A 21,789-nucleotide genomic window follows, 5' to 3' on the forward strand; every position below is an offset into this window, starting at 1 on the left:
TTTGTTCCCTGAGTGCTTTCTGTAGAGTTCCGGAGGACGGGAATACAAATGGCAGCCTCCTGGTCTCCCGTCCGGAGGAGCCGAGAGCCCGGGGCCCCACTCCTCAGTGCGCCCTCAGAGAACCGCGCCCAGTTACCCCCGTCTGCCTGACCTCCGGCCACGCTCTGAGCTCACCGAGCCTGCCACCGGTTCAAGGTAATCCTGAGCTGTGATCTTACTGTCGGCTCTGTCTCTGTAGCCGGCTTTCCCGTTCCAGTACCTGCAAGCTCTGCGACACTCAGACACCCCCGATCCTTCTGTGACCCTGCAGGACCTGAGGCCACGCTGACCCCGCGTGGGCTTCGTCCCGATTTAGCCTCTGGAGCGATGTCCCTCAGCGGAACAGACTTTTAAAAGTCCTGATTTTGTGCTCCGTCGCTCCGCCGCTTGCTGGGAGCCGGCCCCTCCCCCCGGGGTGTATCTTCCCATCACTTTGGATTCACGTCTCCGCTGGTCCTACCTTTCAGAAAGGGGTTGTTTTTCTGTTTCCAGAATTGCTGTTTTTCTTCTCTTCGATCTGCTGATGGATTTGCAGGTGTTTGCAATCTTTAGATAAGCTATCTAGCTGATCTCCTGCTAGCTGAAGTAATCTCAGCCTGCTACTTCTCTGCCATATTGACTCCTCCTGCGGAATTTGGGGATCTTATATTATTTCTATTTTTGATTTTTTTTAGGAACGTTAATACTGTTTAGCTGCACAAATTAATATTCCCACCCACAGTATATAAGTGATCCCTTTTCTCCAAATCCTCAGCAACTTGTTATTTCTTGTCTTTCTGATACTAGCCATTCTCACGTGTAAGGAGATAGCTCATTGTGGTTTTGATCTGCATTTCCCTAATAATGATTGATGATGAGCATCTTTTCATGTGTCTGTTGGCCATCTCAATGTCTTCTTTGGAAAAATGTTTATTTGGGTTCTCTGCACATTTCTAATGAGCTTATTTGTTTTTTTTTCCATGTTGAGTTGTGCAAGTTGTTAATATATTTTTAATACTAGCTCTTTATTGGATATATCATTTGCAAATATCTTCTATTCACTGGATTGTCTTTTAGCTTTATTGATGTTTTCCTTTGCTGTGCAGAAGTGTTATTTTGATGTACTTCCAATAGTTTATGTTTATTTTTGTTTCCCTCACCTCAGGGACATATCTAGAAAGAACTTGCTAGGATTTTTATGTTTCTCTTCTAGGATTTTTATGGTTTAAGGTCTCACATTTAGGCCTTTAATCCATTGTGAGTTTATTTGTGTAGCATGTAAGAAAGTGGTCCAGTTTCATTCTTTTGCGTGTGTCTGTCCAGTTTTCCCAACACCATTTGTTGAAGAGACTCTTTCCCACTGGACAGTCTTTCCTGATTTGTCAAAGATTAGTTGACTGTAGAGTTGAGGGTCCACATCTGGGTTCTCTATTCTTTTCCATTGATCTGTGTATCTATTTTTCACCAATACCACATCATTTTCATTATTACAACACTGTAGTATATCTTGAAATCTGCAATGGTGATACCTCCAGGTTTCCTCTTTTTTCCTCAGGATTGCTATGGTTATTCAGAGTCTTTTGAGGTTTCATATAGATTTTAGGATTAATTGTTTTAGTTCTGTGAAAAATGCTGTTGGTGTTTTGGTAGAGATTGCATTGAATTTATATATTGGTTTGGGTAGAATGAACGTTTTAACAATATTAATTCTTCTAAACCATGAGTATTAAATTTCTTTCCAGTTTTTTGTGTTGTCTTCAATTTCTTTCATGAATGTCTTATAATTTTCAGGGTATACGTCTTTAATCTTCTTGGTTAAATTTATTTAACCAAGGTATTTCATTCTTTTTGGTTCAGTTATAAATGGGGTTGTTTTCTTCATTTCTCTTTCTGCTACTTCATTATTAGTGTATAGATACAGAATATATTTCTGTATATTAATTTGGTATCCTGTAACTGCTAGCTTTATTTATTGAATAAATCCATTTCTTTGCAACTTCCTGTGTATGTACAATTATTTCAAAATAAAAGTTTAAAGAAAAATCATTGGAGAAAAAAAATATTTACAGTTGAAACATTTGACTACTGATTTCTCTACAGTAAAAAAACATACGCCATAGAACAGTTTATTTAAAAAATAACCAATTTGGCAAAATATTTGAAAAATGTATGACAAAGACTAAAAACCATTAATATATAAGGTATTATTGCCAGTTTATTTTTTTAAAAAGCACTAGTTTTTTTTAATTTTTATTTTTTAAATTACTTTTCAGTGTTCCAGAATTCATTGTTTATGCACCACACCCAGGGCTCCATGCAGTATGTGCCCTCCTCAATACCCACCACCAGGCTCACCCAACCTCCCACCTCCCGCCCCTTCAAAACCCTCAGTTTGTTTCTCAGAGTCCACAGTCTTGCATGGTTCATCTCCCCCTCCAAAAACCACAAGTTTTTCAGTAGAAAAATATGAAAAAGTAGTGAACAAGGCAGATTATTAAAGCATGAGTTACCAAATATTTTGTAGAGAGCCAGATAGTAAAGATTTTCAGGTTTTGCTACTGTATAGTCCCTGTCACAACTGTTCAACTGTTCAGTTCTTCAGTGGTAGGGTGAAAGCAGACATAAACAATAAGTAACCAAGTGGGTATCATGTGTTCCAAAACAGGTGTCACAAAGACAACTGCTAGGCAGATTTGGCACATGGGCCATAGTTTGGTAATCCTTGAATTTAAAAAATGTATGTCTATACAGTGGCTAGGAGACACATGAAAAGTGCTCAACATCACTGATCATCAGGGAAATACAAACCAACACCAAAGAGATTTGTTGTTGATACAAATCAACAACAAAGAGATACCACCTCACACCAGTCATAATAGCTAAAATCAACAACACAGGAAACAACATGTGTTGGTGAGGATGTGGAGAAAAGGGAACCCTCTTGCACTGTTGGTGGGAATGTAAGTTGGTCGCAGCCACTCTGGAAAACAGTATGGAGTTTCCTCAAGATGTTAAAAATAGAACTACCCTATGACCCAGCAATCACACTACTAGGTATTTACCCCAAAGGATACAAACATAGTCATCCGAAGGGACATGTGCACCCCAATGTTTATAACAGCATTATCAACAATGGCCAAACTATGGAAAGAACCAGATGTCCATGGATACATGAATGAAAAGATGTATAAATATATAATGGAATACTATGCAGCCATAAAAAATGAAGTCTTGCCATTTGCAACGATGTGGATGGCACTAGTGAGTATCATGCTAAGTGAAATAAGTCTGTCAGAAAAAGACAAATACCATAAGATTTCACTGATATGTGGAACTTAAGAAATAAAACAAATGAACACAGGGGAAGGGGAAAAAACAGAGAGATAAACCATAAAACAGACTCTTAACTATAGAGTACAAACAGGATTGCTGGAGTAGAAGTGATAGGGAGATGGGTTAAATGGGTGATGGGTGTTAAGGAGGACACTTGTGATGAGCACTGGGTGTTATATATCAGTGATGAGTCACTAAATCCTCTACCTGAACCTACTATTACACTATATGTTAACTAACTGGAATATAAATAAAAATCGTAAAAATAAAAAACATGTCTAACAAATATAAATGTCTAACAAATACTAGCTTGTTAGTAAGTGACTAAATTAAAATTATTATAATAAGAGAAGTTTTACTTATCAAATTAGAAAACACATATTTAAAAAAGAAGAATACTCAGTTTTGATCAGCACACATACATTGTTGGAGAGAATGAAAATTGATAGACTTTCTAAAAAAGTTATTTAGCTAAATGCATCAGGACTCTTAAAATTTTATGTCTCTGACATGGGGGGTATGGGGGTAGGAAAAGAATCAATGAAACAAGATGGGATCGGGAGGGAGACAAACCATAAGAGACTCTTAATCTCACAAAACAAACTGAGGGTTGCCAGGGGGAGGGGGTAGGGAGAGGGTGTTGGGTTATGGACATTGGGGAGGGCATGTGCTATGGTGAGTGTTGTGAAGTGTGTAAACCTGGCAATTCACAAACGTGTGTCCCTGGGGCTGATAATACATTATATGTTAATAAAAAATTTTTTAAAAATTTTAAGTTAAAAAAAGTTTATGTCTCTGGGTTTAACAATCCCACCTTCTATGCTTCTATTTTAAGAAAATTTATCAGAAATATAGAAAAGTGGAGTACATGAGTGACTCAGTTGAGTGTCTGACTTTTGGTTTGGGCTCAGGTCATGATCTCAGGGTCATGAGATTGAGCCCCACATCTGGCTCTACGCTAAATACAGAGCCTACTTTGGACTCTCTTTCCTTCTCCTTCTGCCCCTCCCTGCTGGGGTCGACCTTTGTTAAAAAAAAAATCTTAAAGGGGCGCCTGGGTGGCTCAGTGGGTTAAAGCCTCTGCCCTTGCCTCAGGTCATGATCCCAGGGTCCTGGGATTGAGCCCCACATCCGGCTCTCTGCTCAGCAGGGAGCCTGCTTCCCCCTCTTTCTCTCTGCCTGCCTCTCTGCCTCCTTGTGATCTCTCTCTGTCAAATAAATAAATAATCTAAAAAAATCTTAAAGGAAAAAAAAGAAAAGAGGGGCACCTGGGTAGCTCAGTCCATTAAGCATCCAACTCTTGATTTTGGCTCAGGTTGTGATCTCAGGGTTGTGAGATCAAGCCCCACAAGGGGCTCGGTGCTCACCACAGAATCTGCTTGAGATTCTCTCCCTCTGCTCCTTTCCCACTTGCATGTTCTCTCCCTCTCTCTCTCTCTCTCTCAAATAAATAAATAAATAAATCTTTTTTAAAAAGAAAAGAAATATAGACAAGTATGATCACTATTAAACAATAAGGAAATTTTAAAAAATAACGCTACTTGCCCCAAAACAGACTGGTTAGGTAAATCTTGGTAGCCCATATTCTGTAAATTATAAGAATTAATATTTATGAAGATTTAATTTTTTTAAGCTTTAAATTCCAGTTGGTTAACATATAGCGTAACATTAGATGCTGGTATAGAATTTAGTGATTTAAAGTTGCATACAACACCCTCCTTAATACCCATCCCCTATTTCCCCCACCCACCACTCAACTCCGTACTGGTAACCATCAGTATGTTCTCTATAGTTAAAAGTCTGTGAATTTAGGAAACAAAACAAGTGATCATAGGTGAATTAATTTTTGTAATGATATAATGACTTAAAATGTTAAGTGACAAAGGCAGGATACAAACTTCTACAGTAAAAGAATGCATGGGAACAAGTAGAGGGAATGATGTCAAACTATTTTTTTTATTTAACTTTTTTTTAATATAAACATATAATGTATTTTTATCCCCAGGAGTACAGGTCTGTGACTCTCCAGGTTTACACACTTCACAGCACTCACCATAGCACATACCCTCCCCAGTGTCCATAACCCCACCCCCCTCTCCCAACCCCCCTGCCCCCAGCAACCCTCAGTTTGTTTTGTGAGATTAAGAGTCACTTATGGTTTGTCTCCCACCCAATCACATCTTGTTTCATTGATTCTTCTCCTACCCCCTAACCCCCCACGTTGCATCTCCACTTCCTCATATCAGGGAGATCATATGATAGTTGTCTTTCTCCGATTGACTTATTTCACTAAGCATGATACCCCTTAGTTCCATGCACATCGTCACAAATGGCAAGATTTCGTTTCTTTTGATGGCTGTGTAGTATTCTAATAAATAAAACACACACACACACACACACACATACACACCACATCTTTATCCATTCATCTGTTGATGGACATCTAGGTTCTTTCCATAGTTTGGTGCCAAACTATTAATAAGGGTTTCATCTGTGTGATAGAATGGTAAATATATGTGATTTTTAAAAGCTTCCTCATACTAGGGTGCCTGGGTGGCTCATTCGGTTAAGCATCTGGTTCTCGATTTTGACTCAGGTTATGATCTCATGGTGGTGAGATCAAGCCCCACATTAGGCTCCATGCGTGGCCCCTCCCCCCACTTGTGCACTCACTCTTTCTCTAAAATAAATCTTACTAAGGAGGGCACGTGTTGTGATGAGCACTGGGAGATATATTTAATTAATGAATCATTGAAAACTACATCAAAAACTAATGATGTACTATACAGTGGCTAACTGAACATAATAAAAAATAATTTTAAAAATTTCCTCATACTTTTTTATGCTTTACAAATTACTTATGATACTTTCATTGTCAAGGAGTAGGAAGCCAAAACAGAGACAGAAAAGTAAAAAGTGGAAGAAGAGATAAGATGCCAGCAAAGCTTTTCACTCCCCTTGCTATATCCTTTGCTTATCCTGAAAATTTTCTAATGTTATTTCAGAGGGGGGATTTTTTTTTTACTTTTTTTTGTCACTGTGAGCAGTCACTTATGAAATCACTTTATCATGTTTATTGATGTCATTTCATTAGGTCAAATTGCCCCGGTTCATTTAGTCCCTTCTAGTTGGTGAGATTTATTTGTTCATTGATTCATTTATTAGTACATACTACTCAACTTACAAATATTTCTGTTTCAGGAATATTATAGGCACTCAATTTAATTTCATAAACAATATAGCACTGAATAATTGGTTGCTAAAAATGACTTCCTTAACTGTAAAATTATTGGCAGTAATTATAATTATTATTTTAATGCCTTTTATTTTTCCCTTTAAAGGGCCAGATGGTCATGTGACTAAATATGATTTGGATTGGCTGGTGAGAAACAGCTATGAAGGGCAAAAACAAAAGGTCATCCAACCTAGAATCTTCTGGAATGCTGAAATCTATCAGCGAGCCCAAGTTCCATCTGTAGATTTCCAAAGCTTCTTAGAAACCAATGAGGGATTGAAGAACTTTCTACAAAACTTTCTGCTGTATGGAATTGCATTCGTAGAAAATGTCCCTCCCACTCAAGAACACACTGAGAAGTTGGCAGAAAGGATCAGCTTGATCAGGTAATTTATTAGCTTCTAATATCTATGGTAATTGATCTGTAAAGCATCAACACCAGTAAAATAAGTTAACAGGGTATGGTCACTCTGTTTTTAATCCAGAATATTTTGTGTCCTGAATAAGGGGATTCCCACTTATAGTGCTTTATTTGAGGCACAGATTTCTAATCTCTAAAGACACTTACATGTTAAATATGATGACTTCAAAGTCATTGGTATATTTTTTGTGCCTAGTGGTCCTCAAAGTACCAGGTATCATTGTACACTCATGACTAGCACTGACTTTGAGTAAACAGAACCAGGTAGTAGTCTAAGTTCTACCCTCAAGCAATTGTGTGAACATAGACAACTCCATTACATACATACCTGTACCCTCCACCTGCAGCCCTGGCCTCAGTTTTCCCATCTGATCAGTAAGAGGGTTGAATAAGATGGTATGTAAAGATCATCCAGTTTTGACCTATTATGATTCCCAAGGCTTGATTCAGACACTAGTTGTTAATAATATTGCCTTATACTATATAGCATTTAACCAACATATTCACACCCATATTTTATTCCCTGTTCTGCTGATGAGCCACTTGAGACACATATAATAAGTAAGTGGCTTGCCCAGGATTGCTCTGCTTAGTAAGAAGTAGAACTGGGATTCACCAGGGACCTAAGATAGTGGTATAGTAGGAGGATCCTAAGCTTGCCTCATCCCTCAACACAGCTAATTAACTATCAATTCATTCTGAATACCCAAGACATTGACCTGAGGACTGATAGAACAAACTGCACAAGGAGAGGGAGAGACGAGGCCACATCGAGGAAGATAGGAAGTAAAAAGACATGATTTGGGGGAGAAATGAAGAGTGAGTGCTATGGAGGGACAGGAGCTCCTGGAGAGAAGTCAGGCAAACACCAGAGCAGACAGTGCAATCTGATGATTGCCTAAGGCACACAGGGAGAGACTGTTCGCTCTTCTTAGAGCATATCTGGGAGAGGTGGCTTTGCTACTCTGGGGACAAAAGAGCCACAGGCATCATTTCTCTTCCCCACACCTCAGCATAGGTCCAGAGACCGCTGCTGAAAGCAGCTAATCCAGACATTGGCTGTTTAATCTGCTTTACTCCAAATTCCATGCCCCTGTGCACTGGCATGACTGCCCTTCTGGGTCAAACCTGCATCAGTCCCAGTATGGCAAGACCATCCCCCAAAAGACCAGCTCAGATCCCCACTACACCTGGTCCCTAAAGATCAGAGTTTTAACAAGTCAGTAGGCTTGGCTTGTATAGAGCCCAAAGTGCACTATGCTGTTCCAGGTAGGCAAGGAACCCAGGGACAGTGTAAAAACACTGATCTGAAAAATACCTAGAACACATAAGGGTAAATTATTCACTCTTCTAGTAGTGCTTCCCTGAGAGCACAGATTCCTGTCTCCGAGGTCAAAGAAGCTGGCTGGCACCATTTCCCTCTCCCACCCCTCCACATAAACCAACTTTAGTAAACAGCCCAGTGCCCACACACTGGCTGCCTGACCTGCTTACCCTACGTCCCACACCCCTACCCCTGCACTCTGCTGGTATTGCTTTTCTCCTGCAAGCGTGCCTAAAGACCAGTACAGCAGGCCCCTTCCCCAGAAGACCAGCAGAAACCCCTGCCTGCACCATGTCTACCAGCCAGAGAGTTCTGCAGGGCTTCAGTTCTAGTGGAAGTGGTATCAGGTCTCATTTAACAAACAGACCAGAACATACCTAGTTAAAACTCACACATTCTGGTCAAGGTCCAAACACTGCCAACTACAGACAAGGACAAACTCTGCAGAAGACTGACCTGAGGGATAGAGCAGCCAAAACGCAGTAGCAGAGTGCATACAGCACAAACCAGAGATACTCCCTAAAATACCCAGCCCTGGACAATATATGACCTCTTCTTCATAAAGCCATTACTCTCAAGAGCAGGAAACATAACAGGCCTTCCTAGCAGAGAAGAAGACAAAGACCTAGACAAAATGCCAAGACAGAAGAATTCATCCCCAAAAAAGAACAAGAAAATGTCACAGCCAGACATCCAAGTGAGATACATATCAATAACATGCCTGATGGAGAATTTAAAACAAAAATCATAAGGATACTCACTGGGCTTGAGAAAAGAATGGAAGACTTCATTCAGGGAGGCCCTTACCACAGAGATAAAAGAGTTAAAAAGCAACCAGTAAGGAATGAAAAACGCAGTAACTGAGGTTCAAAACTGGATGTAATGACTACAAAGATGGAAGAAACAGAGGAATGAATAATGATATAGAAGACAAAATAATGGGGCACCTGGATGGCTCCAGTGGTCAAACATTCAACTCTTGTTTTTAGCTCAGGTCATGATCTCAGGGTCATGAGATTGAGCCCTGCATTGGGCTCCTTGCTGGGAGTAGAGCCTACTTAAGATTCTCTCTCTCCCTCTGCCTCTGCCTCTCCCCCATAACTATGTATCTATATGTCTCTCTCTCTCTCTCTCTCTGTCTCTCTCTCTCCCCTCTAGAAATGTTTTTAAAGAACACAACATAATGAAAAATAATGGAGCTGAACAAAGAGAGAAAGAATTATGGAATAGGAGAAGAGATTTAGGAAACTCAGTGATTCCATCATGTAATAATATTTGTATCATAGGAGGCCCAGAAGAAGAAGAGAGAAAAAAGCGGGCAGAAAAGGAAATAATAGCTGAAAATTTCCCCAATCTGGGGAAGGAAACAGACATCCAAATCCAGGAGGCACAGAGAATTCCAATCAAAATCAACAGAAGCACCCCAATACCAAGGCATACTGTAGTTACATTTGGAAAATGTAGTGATAAAGAAAAAATCCTAAAAGCAGCAAAACAAAAGAAGTCCTTAACTTACAAAGGAAGACCCATAAGGTTAGCTGGCGATCTCTCCACAGAAGTTTAGCAAGCCAGAAGAGAGTGGTGTGATGTATTCAGTGTGTTGAATGGGAAAAATCAGCAACTAAGAATACTCTATCCAGCAAGGCTATCATCCAGAATAGAAGAGACAGTTTCCCAAACAAATGAAAACCAAAAGAGTGGCCACTAAACCAGCCCTGCAAGAAATATCAGAGGAGACTTCAAAAGTGACAAAGACAGGAAAGGATCAGAGAAAATCTCCAGAAACAATGATAAAACAAGTAATAAAATGGCAATAAATCCATATCTATTGATAATTACCTTGGATATAAGTTAACTAAATAAATGCTCCAGTCAAAAGACCTAGAGTGTCAGAATGGATTAAAAAAAAAAAGCAGGACCCATAATATATGCTGCCAAGAGGACTCATTTTAGACTTAAAGACACCTGCAGATTGAAAGTGGGGGGATGGAGAATGATTTATCATGCTAATAGACATGAAAAGAAAGGTAGACTAGCAGTACTTAGATCACAAAAACTACAATTTAAACCAGACTGTAACAAGAGATGAAGAAGGACACTCTATCATAATAAAGGGGACTACCCAACAAGAAGATCTAACAATTGTAAATATTTATTTGCCTAACTTGAGAGCATCCAAATATAGAAAACAATTAATAACAAACATGAAGGAACTTATTGATAATAATGCAATAATAGTAGGGGACTTGAACACCCACTTACAGTAATGACCAAATCATCTAAACTGAAAATCAACAAGGAAACCAGGGCTTTGAATGACACGCTGGACCAGATGGACTTAACAGATGTATTAGGAACATTCTATCCTATGGCAGCAGAATACATATTCTTTTCACATGCACATGGGACCTTCTCCAGAATAGATCACGTACTAGGTCAGAAATCAGGCCTCAACAAATACAAAAAGATTGAGATCATATCATGCATGTTTTCTGACCATAACACTATGAAACTTTAAGTCAACCACAAGAAAAAATTTGGAAAGACCACAAATACATGCAGGTTAAACAACATGCTACTAAATAATGAGTCAAACAGGACATCAAAGAAGAAAATTTTAAAAATAACTGGACAAATGAAAATGAAAACATGATAGTCCAAAACCATTCAGATACAGCAAAAGTGGTCATAAGGAGAAAATACATAGCAATATAGGCCTACCTTAACAAGCAAGAAAAATATCAAATAAACAACCTTATACCTAAAGGAGTTAGAAAAAGAGAAACAAATGAAGCCTAACACCAGCAGAATGAGGGAAATAAGAACAGAAATAAATGATATAGAAACTAAAACAATAGAAGAGATCAATGATAATGGATCTGGTTCTTCGAAAAATTAATACATGAAAATAAGGGCCATATGCTCCCCAATGTTCATAGCAGCAATGTCCACAATAGCCAAACTGGAAGGAGCTGAGATGTCCTTAAACAGATGAATGGATAAAGAAAATGAGGCTCATATATACAATGGAATATTACTCAGCCATCAGAAAGGATGAATACCCAACATTTGCATTGACATGGGACTGGAGGAGATTTTGCTGACTGAAATAAGCAGAGAAAGTCAGTAATCATATGGTTTCACTTACTTGTGGAACATAAGGAATAGCATGGAGGACATTAGGAGAAGGAAGGGGAAAATAAAGGGTGGTAATCAGAGAGGGAGAAAAACCATGAGAGACTGTGGACTCTGGGAATCAACCCAAGGGTTTTAGAGGGGAGGGGGTGGGGGAATGGGTGAGCCCAGTGACGGGTATTAAGGAGGGCACAGATTGCATGGAGTTATCCACAAAAATCATAGAGCACTACACTACATCAAAAACTAATAATGTACTGTATGGTGACTAACATAACATAATTAAAAAATTATAAAAAGAAAAATTAATACAATTGATAAATCCCTAACCAAACTTAACAAAAAGAAAAGAGAAATGACCCAAATAAATAAAATCACAAATGAGAGAGGAGAAATCACAACCAACACCACAGGTATACAAACAATTTTAAGAGAATATTATGAAAAATTATATGCCAACAAATTGGACAACCTCAAGGAAATGGATAAATTCCTAGAAACATATAAACTACCAAAACTGAAACAGGAAGCAATAGAAAATTTAAACAGACTGATAATGAGCAAAGAAACTGAAACTGAATCAGTAATCAAAATCTCCAAACAAACAAAAATCCAGGGCCAGACAGCTTCCCAGGGAAATTCTACCAAACATTTAAAGAAGAATTAATACCTATTCTCAAATTATTCCAAAAAATAGAAATGGAAGGGAAACTTCCAAACTCATTTTATGAGACCAGTATTACCCTGAATTCAAAACCAGACGCACTCCACTGAAAACAGAATTATAGACCAATATCCCTGATGAACATGGATGCAAATATCTCAGTAAAATACTAGCAAATTGAATCCAACAGTACATTAAAAGAATCATTTACCATAATCAAGTGGCATTTATTCCTGGGTTGCAAGTATGGTTCAGTATTCACAAATCAACCAATGCCATATACCACATTAATAAAAGAAAGGATTAGGACCATATGATCCACTCAATAGATGTAGAAAAAGCATCTGACAAAGTACAGCATCCATTCTTGATTAAAAACTCTGAACAAAGTAGGGAGAGAGGGAATATACCTCATCATAATAAAGCCCGTATATGAAAAACCCACAGAAAATATCCTCAAAAAGGAGCAAAACTGAGAGCTTTTCCTCTACAGTCAGGAAGAAGACAGAGATGGTCACTCTGACCACTGTTATTTAACATAATACTGGAAGTGAGTCCTAACCACAGCAATCAAACAACAAAAAGAAATAAAAGGCATCCAAATCAGAAAGGAAGAAGGCATACTTTCACTATTTTTAGATGATGTGATGTGCTATGTAGAAAACCCAAAAGATTCCACCAAAAAATTGCTAGAACTGATACACGAATTATAAAATTGCAGGATACAAAAGCAACATACAGAAATCTGTTGTGTTTCTATACCCTAATAATGAAGCAGCAGAAAGAGAAATTAGGGGATCAGTTCCATTTATAATTGTACCAAAAACAGTAAGGTACCTAATAATAAACCTAACCAATGAGGTAAAAGATCTGTATTCTGAAAGCGATAAAACACTAATGAAAGAAATTGATGACACAAAGAAATGGAAAAACATTCCAGGCTCATGGATTAGAAAACATTGTTAAAAATGTCTATATTATCTCAAAGCAGTGTACACATTTAATGCAATCCCTATCAAAATACCACCCGCAATTTTCACAAAATTTGTATGGAACCATGAAAGACCCTGAATAGCCAAAGCATTCTTGAAAAAGAAAAGCTGGAAGCACCATAATTCTGGACTTAAGTTGTATTACAAAGCTATAGTGATCAACATGGTATGGTACTGGCACAAAGTAGACACAGAGATAAATGGAACAAGATAGAAAACCCAGAAATGATTCATCATTTTCACAATCAGGTGTCTCGAGGTCTTTCTAGATGCTATGATCTTGGGGGGAGACCTTTCTGCCTCTAGGACTCAAACACTGGTTCCATTCGCCAGATTGGGAAAATTTTCATGGAGAATTTGTTCAACTATATCTTCTAGTCTTTCTTTCTTTCTCCTCCCCCTCAGGGATTCCAATAATTCTGACATTGGAACATTTCCTGGTGTCATTTATTTCCCTAATTCTGTTTTCATGGCTTCTAAGCTGTTTGCTCCAGGCCACCTCCTAATCCTTTTTCTCTATCAGTTTGTCCTCTAGATCACTAATTCTATCTTCTGCCTCAGTTACCCTAGCTGTTAGAGAATTTAGATTAGATTGGAACTCATTGAGAGCATTGTTAACATCATCCCTGGTGGTTTTCACTTCTGCTCTAATCAATTCCATGTTGTCATTAATGGTTTTCTCCAACCTAGCCATGGCCTGGATAATTGTTACCCTGAATTCCCTTTCTGACATACTGTTTAAAACAAAACAAAACAAAAAACAGAAATGAACACACAACTCTATCAAACAGAAATGAACCCACAACTCTATTTGTTTGTCAAACAAACAAACAAACATAGTTCAGTGGAACAGAAATGAATCCACAACTGTATGGTCAGTTCATCTTCGACAAAGCAGGAAAGAATATCTGATGGAGAAAAGACAGTCTCTTCAACAGATGGTGTTGGGAAAACTGGACAGACCCATGCAAAAGAATGAAACCAGACCACTTTCTTAATCCACAAAAATAAATTGAAAGTGGATGAAAGTTCTAAATGTGAGACAAGAAACCATTAAAATTTTAGAGACAACACAGGCAGTAACCACTTTGACATTGACCATAACAACTTCTTACTAGACAAATCACCAGAGGCAAGTGAAACAAAAGCAAAAATGAACTATTGGGACTTCACCAGGATAAAACCTTCTGCAGAGCAAAGGAAAGAATCAACAAAACTAAAAGTCAGCATTCAGAATGGGGGAAGATATTTGCAAATGACGTCTCTGATAGAGGATTAGTATCCAAAATCTACAAAGAATTGTCAAACTCCACACTGAAAAACCAAATAATCCATTTAAGAAATGGGCAGAAGACATGAATAGACATTTTCCCAAAGATGTACAGATGGCCAGCAGACATATGAAAAGATGCTCAACATCACTTATCATCAGGGAAATACAAATCAAAACTACAGTGAGTTATCACCTCACACCTGTCAGAATAGCTAAAAGCAACACAGGAAAGAACAGGTGTTGGTGAGGATGTGGAAAAGGCGAATTGTCCTGCACTGTTGGTGGGAATGCAAGCTGGTGCAGCCACTCCGGAAAACAGTATGGAGGTTCCTCAAAAAGTTAAAATAGAGATACCAGGGTGCCTGGGTGGCTCAGAGGGTTAAAGCCTCTGCCTTCAGCTCAGGTCATGATCCCAGGGTCCTGGGATGGAGCCCCATATCAGGCTCTCTGCTCAGCAGGGGGCCTGCTTCCTCCTCTCTCTCTGCCTGCCTCTCTGCCTATTTGTGATCTCTGCCTGTCAAATAAATAAATAAAATCGTTTTTTAAAAGTGTAAAATAGAACTGCCCAGCAATTTGCACTACTAAGTAATTATACATAGAATACAAAAGTACTAATTCAGAAGACAAGCACCTCAATATTTACAGCAGCATTATTAACAATAGCCAAATTATGGAAAAAGCCCAGATGTCCATTGATGAATGAATGAAAATATGTATATATACACAGTGGAATTTTACTCAGCTATAAAAAAGAATGAAATATTGCCATTTGCAATGACGTGGATGGAGCTAGAAAGTAGTATGCTAAGCAAAATCAGAGAAATAAAAGTACCATATGATTTCAATTAGTTGTGGAATTTAAGAAACAAAACAAATGAGCAAAGTGGGGGAAAGGGAGACAAACCAAGAAACAGGCTCAACTACAGAGAAGGCACTGATGGTTACCAGAAGGGAGGTGGATTGGGGGATGGGTGAAATAGGTGATGGATGTTAAGGAGGGCACCTGTGATGAGCAGTGAGCGTTTTATGGAATTGGGTGTTGTATGGAAGTGTTGAATCACTATACTGTACACCTGAAACTAATATTAAAATGTATGTTATCTAACTGGAATTTAAATAAATACTTTATAGTTTGACAGAGAGAGATCACAAGTAGGCAGAGAGGCAGGGAGAGAGAGAGGGGAAGGCAGGCTCCCCGCTGAGCAGAAAGCCCAATGTGAGGCTCGAACCCAGAACCCTGAAGTTATGACCTGAGCTGAAGGCAGAGGCTTAACCCACTGAGCCACCCAGGTGCCCCTTAAATAAATACTTTAAATATTTTTAACAAATTTTTAACAAATAATGTGGTGTAGGGGCACCTGAGTGGCTTAGTCAGTTAAGTGTCTGACTCTTGGTTTTGGCTCAGGTCACCATCTCAGGATCCTGGGATCAAGTTCCCCCGTGGTGGGCTTCCTGCTCATCAGGGAGTCTGCTTCCCCCTCTTCCCCTTCCCCTGCTCATGCTGTCTCTCTGTCTCTCAAATAAATAGATAAAAAAATTTTTAATGGTGTGGTGTGTATAACAGCACTAACGGAAGATGTTCACTAATAAAATGTTCAGTTAGGGAAAAGCAGGAATGCCTGGGTGGCTCAGTCAGTTAAAGCATTTAACTCTTGGTTTCATCCCAGGCCATGATAAGCGCCATGAGATTGAGTCCTGTGTCAGGCTGTGCACTAGGCATAGAGTCAGCTTCAGATTCTCTTTCCCTCTCCCTCTCCCCCTCCACCCTCCATCTCTCTCTCTGTCCAAAATAAATAAATAAATCTTTCTTAAAAAATTAAAAAGAAAAAAAGAACTAGAATTCAGATAGCTCAGGTTTCAGTACTTTCCTTTTACTTAATAAGGGCCAGATATAGCTCATTGTATAGCAAATAGAATGCTGGGTCATTTGCCTTATCCTGGTACAGCATAATCAACATTTTGTACCATTCAGTCTCAAACAGGTTTTAAGAACTTTCAAGTGCTGGTAAGCAATCAGTTGAGAGGGCTTTAGAAATTATAGTTCATGAGGAAAACCATTTCCTGTTTGGACTTTGAGGGTTTGGAAAGTAAGATGAACTCTGAAAGCTAAAGTATTAAAGTGACCCTTGGTCAGATCTGAGCTACCAGGAAAATAAGTATAAAATAAAAATCTATGATGTATACCTTAGAGATACGACAGTGATACAACATCTCATTAAATACTTGCTAACATAAACTATCCTTTTCTCTTTTTCTTATTCTTCCATGTCCAAAAGATGGGTGAGGATCTACATTAATCACTTCTAAAAGCATCTGCATAAAGGCATCTTTTTCTATGCAAGGAAGGTGAGCACAGGAAAAAACCATGAATGTGAAAGCTATTAAAAGTAGGCACATAAACAGAGCGGGATAATTCCCTAAGCTTTCAGACTACATTATACAGTTGACCTTTGAACAATGGGGGCACTAGGGGAACTGACCTCTCCCACCCCCACACAGTTGAAAATTCATGTATAACTTTTTTTTTAAGATTTTATTTATTTATTGGACAGGCAGAGATCACAAGTAGGCAGATAGGCAGGCAGAGAGAAAGGGGGGAAGCAGGCTCCCCGCTGAGCAGAGAGCCCGATGCGGGGCTCGATCCCAGGACCCTGAGATCATGACCTGAGCTGAAGGCGCGGCTTAACCCACTGAGCCACCCAGGCGCCCCTCATGTATAACTTTTGACTCCCCAGAACTTAATTAGTAATAGCCTACTGTTGACTAGAAGCTTTACCAATAGCATAGTCAACTAGCATGTATTCTATATGTTGTATGTATTCTGTACTGTATTCTTACCATAAAGTAAGCTAGAGAAAAGAAAGTCTTATTAAGAAAATCATAAGGAAGAGAAAATATATTTATAATTGTATTTATTGAGAAAAAAATCCATGCAGTTCAAACCTGTATTGAGTGGATCCATGCAGTTCAAACCTGTGTTGTTCAGGAGTCAACTCTACTTGCACAGTTTTCCCCCAACTTCCTAGGATATTAATCAGTGACAGAATTGTTAAGACTAGTGGGATTTTCAACTATCATCTACAACTTATAGATGGAAATCTGGAGCCAAAAAAAATCTATTGTGACTTGTGAATAGTTAAAGAAGTTATTCAAGTTGTGAAAGACAAGAATAAAACTTTCAATTAGTTAAGTCTTCCTTCATTTGATTTGACAGAGAAACCATCTATGGGAGGATGTGGTATTTTACTTCAGACTTCTCCAGGGGCGACACTGCATACACCAAGCTGGCTTTGGATCGGCACACTGACACTACCTATTTTCAAGAGCCCTGCGGGTAAGTGAAGTAGAATTTTCCATATTAGGGTCTTTACATGTGATGGCCTTGAATAATTTCTTTATTTTCTTAAATTCCATTAGCCAACATATGGGACATCATTAGTTTCAGATGTAGTATTCAATAATTTGTCAGTTGCATATAACACCCAGTGCCCTCCTTCATGAATAATTTCTGTTTTCTATTTGAACCAAGATAATATCTGCTGCTACTGATACATATGACTATTTCTTTTTCTTCTCTTAGAAAGATGATCATTTTGAAAAATCTTTAGCTCAGTCTTCTTTGGACTTAAAAGAATAATTTTTTTTGAAATGATTGAGAAAACACCTTACTATATAAATGGATCTTAATTTTGTTTAATTTGCATTTTTGTCAAAGTAATTACCAACAACTTACAAAAAAGTGTAATCGTTAATTTTGAAATTGTACAATTTTCTTATATTTAGTTATATTGCAAAGGGGTCAGTCTTTTAAACACAGCTTCTTTGGGTTGGTATTAACAGGAATTTGAATCCAAATTGTAAGAAGTTGGAGAGGAGGAATTAGTGAAACAAACCTTTTTTCACATGGAATCAGAAGCTGCTGAGCCAAAGTTATACCATATTTTTCCCCAGCTTTATTAATATGTAATTGACATATAACATTGTATAAAGTTAAGGTGTACAATGGTTATATATTATTATTACCACCATAGCGAACAGAAAATAGATCTTAAATGACTCCCCACGAAAATGAACTGATAATTATGAGACACAACAGATAAATACCATAATCACCTACTGTTTACCACTTACTAGAGATACCTGTAGTTATTTTGTTATTGATCTTGCTTCTGCCTTTAGACGATGAGCCTGAGGCACAAAGATATTATTAAAGTGAGTGTACGTATGGATTTGTAAAGACAGTATGAGAGGGTGATAACATGCAATTGATTGTGATTACATTGATTTTCTTTAAGGGTTTGGAACAGGGAGCGGGGAGCTAGAGGGGTAGGAAAAGAATAAATTAAACAAGATGACATCGGGAGGGAGACAACCAAAAGAGACTCTTAATGTCACAAAACAAACTGAGGCGTCCGGAGGGAGGGGTGTAGGGAGAGGGTGTTGGGTTATGGACCTTGGGGAGGGCATGTGCTATGGTGAGCGCTGTGAAGTGTGTAAACCTGGTGATTCACAGACCTGTACCCCTGGGGCTAATAATACATTATATGTTAATAAAAAAATAAAAAATTAAGGGTTTGGAACTTAAGAATATTTGGTTCATGAGAGGAAGAATAAAGCAGGTTTTAGAGATCCTTGTCAATGTTATCAGTATATGAAGCTCCAACAGCCCTCCATCCTCATTCTAGGGTTAGGGTTAGGGTTAGAAGGAAGAAAGAGGAAATGGGGCGGGAGGCATCCGGACAGAGGTTGACATTCAAATATTGAGTATTCTTTCCTCTTTGACCATTACCAAAGATAAGCAGTTAAGTTGTATTTGCCTTTAATTTAAACCTTTCTAATCAATGACAAGGACCAAGTAAGTACATGAACAATATAGCAAGAGTGGTCAAGAGCTCAAGCCATGTCATTAAGAGATTTGGATCTGTATCCCAGCTGTAACATATATTAGCTTTGCGATCTTGGACAATTAACTTAATTTCTCTCTGCCTCAGTTTCTTCCTTTGTGAAATGGGACTAGTAATAAGACCTATTCATTAGTATTGCCTAGGGTTACATTACATGATGTATTGAAAGCATATTTAAAGCATACTGCCTGACACAAAGTAAGTGCTCAAAAGATGCTAGCTATTACTATTATTATCATCACTTTAGCCATTATCATCATCGTCATCAACATTGTTATATGCCTTGTCCTTTCAAAAGTTACCTTTGCCTGGATCTCATCTTCTCCAGCATTGTTGGAGATCGCTCTCTCCTACATCTTCTCCCTTCCATACCTATTGACTCCTTCCTATCAGCTTCTCATGTCTTCTTTGGACTCTTTCTCCCTCTAGCTATAGCCTTGCTTTATTCCTCCCCTTCTCAGCTAAACTTATTAAAAGAATCATCTACATTCAGTGTCTTCATTATCACTTCCCATTCATACCACAATCCATAGTCAGCTAATTTATCCAACCCCTTCCAATTAAAATTACTTTCTTTAAGGTCATCTGGGTGGCTCGGTGGGTCAAATATCCAACTCTTGATTTTGATCAAGCCCCACATGGGCTCTGTACTTAGTGGGGAGTCTGCTTGAGATTCTCTAACCCTAACCCTAACCCTTTCCTACCATATGCTCCCTCTTAAGTAAATAGATAGATAGATAGATAGATAGATAGATAAAACAAAGATAAAATCATTCTCTCTAAAGTCACCAGCAACTAACTTACTGCCATACTCAGTGTGTACCTTTCAGTCTTCCTCTTACTTGACCCCTGGGGCATGCTGTTAACCACTAGCTGTTCTTAAATACCCTTTCTTTTTTAGTTTTCCTCCTAGATCTCTGACCACTTTTCTTAAGCATCCAGTGCTGGCTTATTTTCCTCTGTCCATGTCCTAGATATTGTTGTTCCTCAAGATTTCCTGTTTGTCATTCTTTTCTTACTTCAAATGATCTCTCCAAATGACATTTTCCATGTTCTTGGCTTTAGCTATCACCTACAGACTACAAAATCCACCTGTCTTCTAGGTTAAAAAGTCTTGACCTAGAAGTTTCACAGAAAACTCAACAGTCCAGAACTGATGTTTCTCATTTTAATTGTATTTATATTGGGTTCTCCTTGATTTTATTCCTTCTCTCTGCATTCATTTTTTAACTTATTTTACTTTGTTATTTACTTCTATTTTTTTCTAATTTAGTATTAATTTTATTTTCCCCTTGTTAATTTGAAACTTCTGCTGTAGTTTTCCAGCCTTTTAAATCCCCTTTCCTTTCTCGGTTAACATTTTCAGCCATATATGACTCAACTATTTCAATAGGGCCCCTAAACTAAACTTCTTCCTCAAACCCTCACACCCCCTCATTAAGATCAATTACACTTTTGTCTGCATTCTCCATCCCAGCAAATGTCAAGTTGTCCAAGTGAAAAACCCAAAATCATTCTAGATTTTCTCCTTCTTCCTCTACTACATTTAACCAGTTATCAAATCCTGTCAGTTCTACTCCTATGGTATCTCTTTGGTGTGTCTTTTTTAATAACACCCTTCTCTAAGCTCAGACGCTCAGTACTTTTGTCTATTTCAGCTACCACGTTGTCTTCTACATTTTTTATCATCTTCCTTCCCACCAGTCCATCTCCCACACTATCATCATAATCTAGTCTTAAAAAATGTTAATGTGACCATAGAGTTTCCCAGTTTAAAATCCTTTCATGATTCTCTGTGCTATGCTGACAGGCACTTCTTTCTCTCTTCCTTAAATATATTTTGTAAATTGTGGCCTCTCTATATCTTGTATACAACTTTATTATAGTGCCTATCATATGTTACTGGCATTTATTTCCTTCATGTTTACCTACTAGACTGTGGGGTTTTTTAAAACAGAGACTATATCTTATTCATGCCTTTATTCCTAGGGTCTGCTTGTTCATATTTTAATTCATATTGAATATGTTTAGAAGAAACCTGTAGTGGAATTAATATTTCAAAGCACAAAAGTATAACTTAGTATAAGGAAAAACAATTAACTTGGAAATGAAAATAATATAAGTAGATTCAATAATTATTTCATATATAATTTTCTAATATTCTGGTATATTCTCTTTTCTGCACTAAACAGAAGAATTTAATTTTTTCCCTGTTCAGCATTCAAGTGTTTCACTGTCTTAAGCATGAAGGAACAGGTGGCAGGACACTGCTGGTAGATGGATTCTATGCAGCAGAACAGGTACTTCAAAAGGCACCTGAGCAATTTGAACTCCTCACCAAAGTGCCACTGAAGCATGAGTATATTGAAAATTTCGGAGAATGTCACAACCACATGATTGGGGTTGGGCCAGTCTTAAATATCTACCCTTGGAATAAAGAGCTGTATTTGATCAGGTGAGTACTAAAGAACCATCTGCCAGTATAATGTA

The 21,789-nt window shown here is 38.2% G+C and overlaps 1 protein-coding gene across 7 annotated transcripts in view; it reads left to right on the forward strand.

The window, feature by feature from the left end:
- Window positions 1–21,789, forward strand: part of TMLHE (trimethyllysine hydroxylase, epsilon) — a 76,124-nt gene that overhangs the window by 34,531 nt on the left and 19,804 nt on the right. For all 7 annotated transcript variants that reach the window (XM_059384885.1, XM_059384887.1, XM_059384890.1 and 4 more), the window contains exons 4-6: window positions 6,693–6,972; window positions 17,610–17,729; window positions 21,518–21,754. In XM_059384885.1, the coding sequence (XP_059240868.1) occupies window positions 6,693–6,972; window positions 17,610–17,729; window positions 21,518–21,754 (637 nt within the window). The remainder of the gene's footprint in view (window positions 1–6,692; window positions 6,973–17,609; window positions 17,730–21,517; window positions 21,755–21,789) is intronic.

The sequence above is a fragment of the Mustela nigripes genome, chromosome X, assembly GCF_022355385.1.
Source record: "Mustela nigripes isolate SB6536 chromosome X, MUSNIG.SB6536, whole genome shotgun sequence".
Classification (NCBI taxonomy): domain Eukaryota; kingdom Metazoa; phylum Chordata; class Mammalia; order Carnivora; family Mustelidae; genus Mustela; species Mustela nigripes.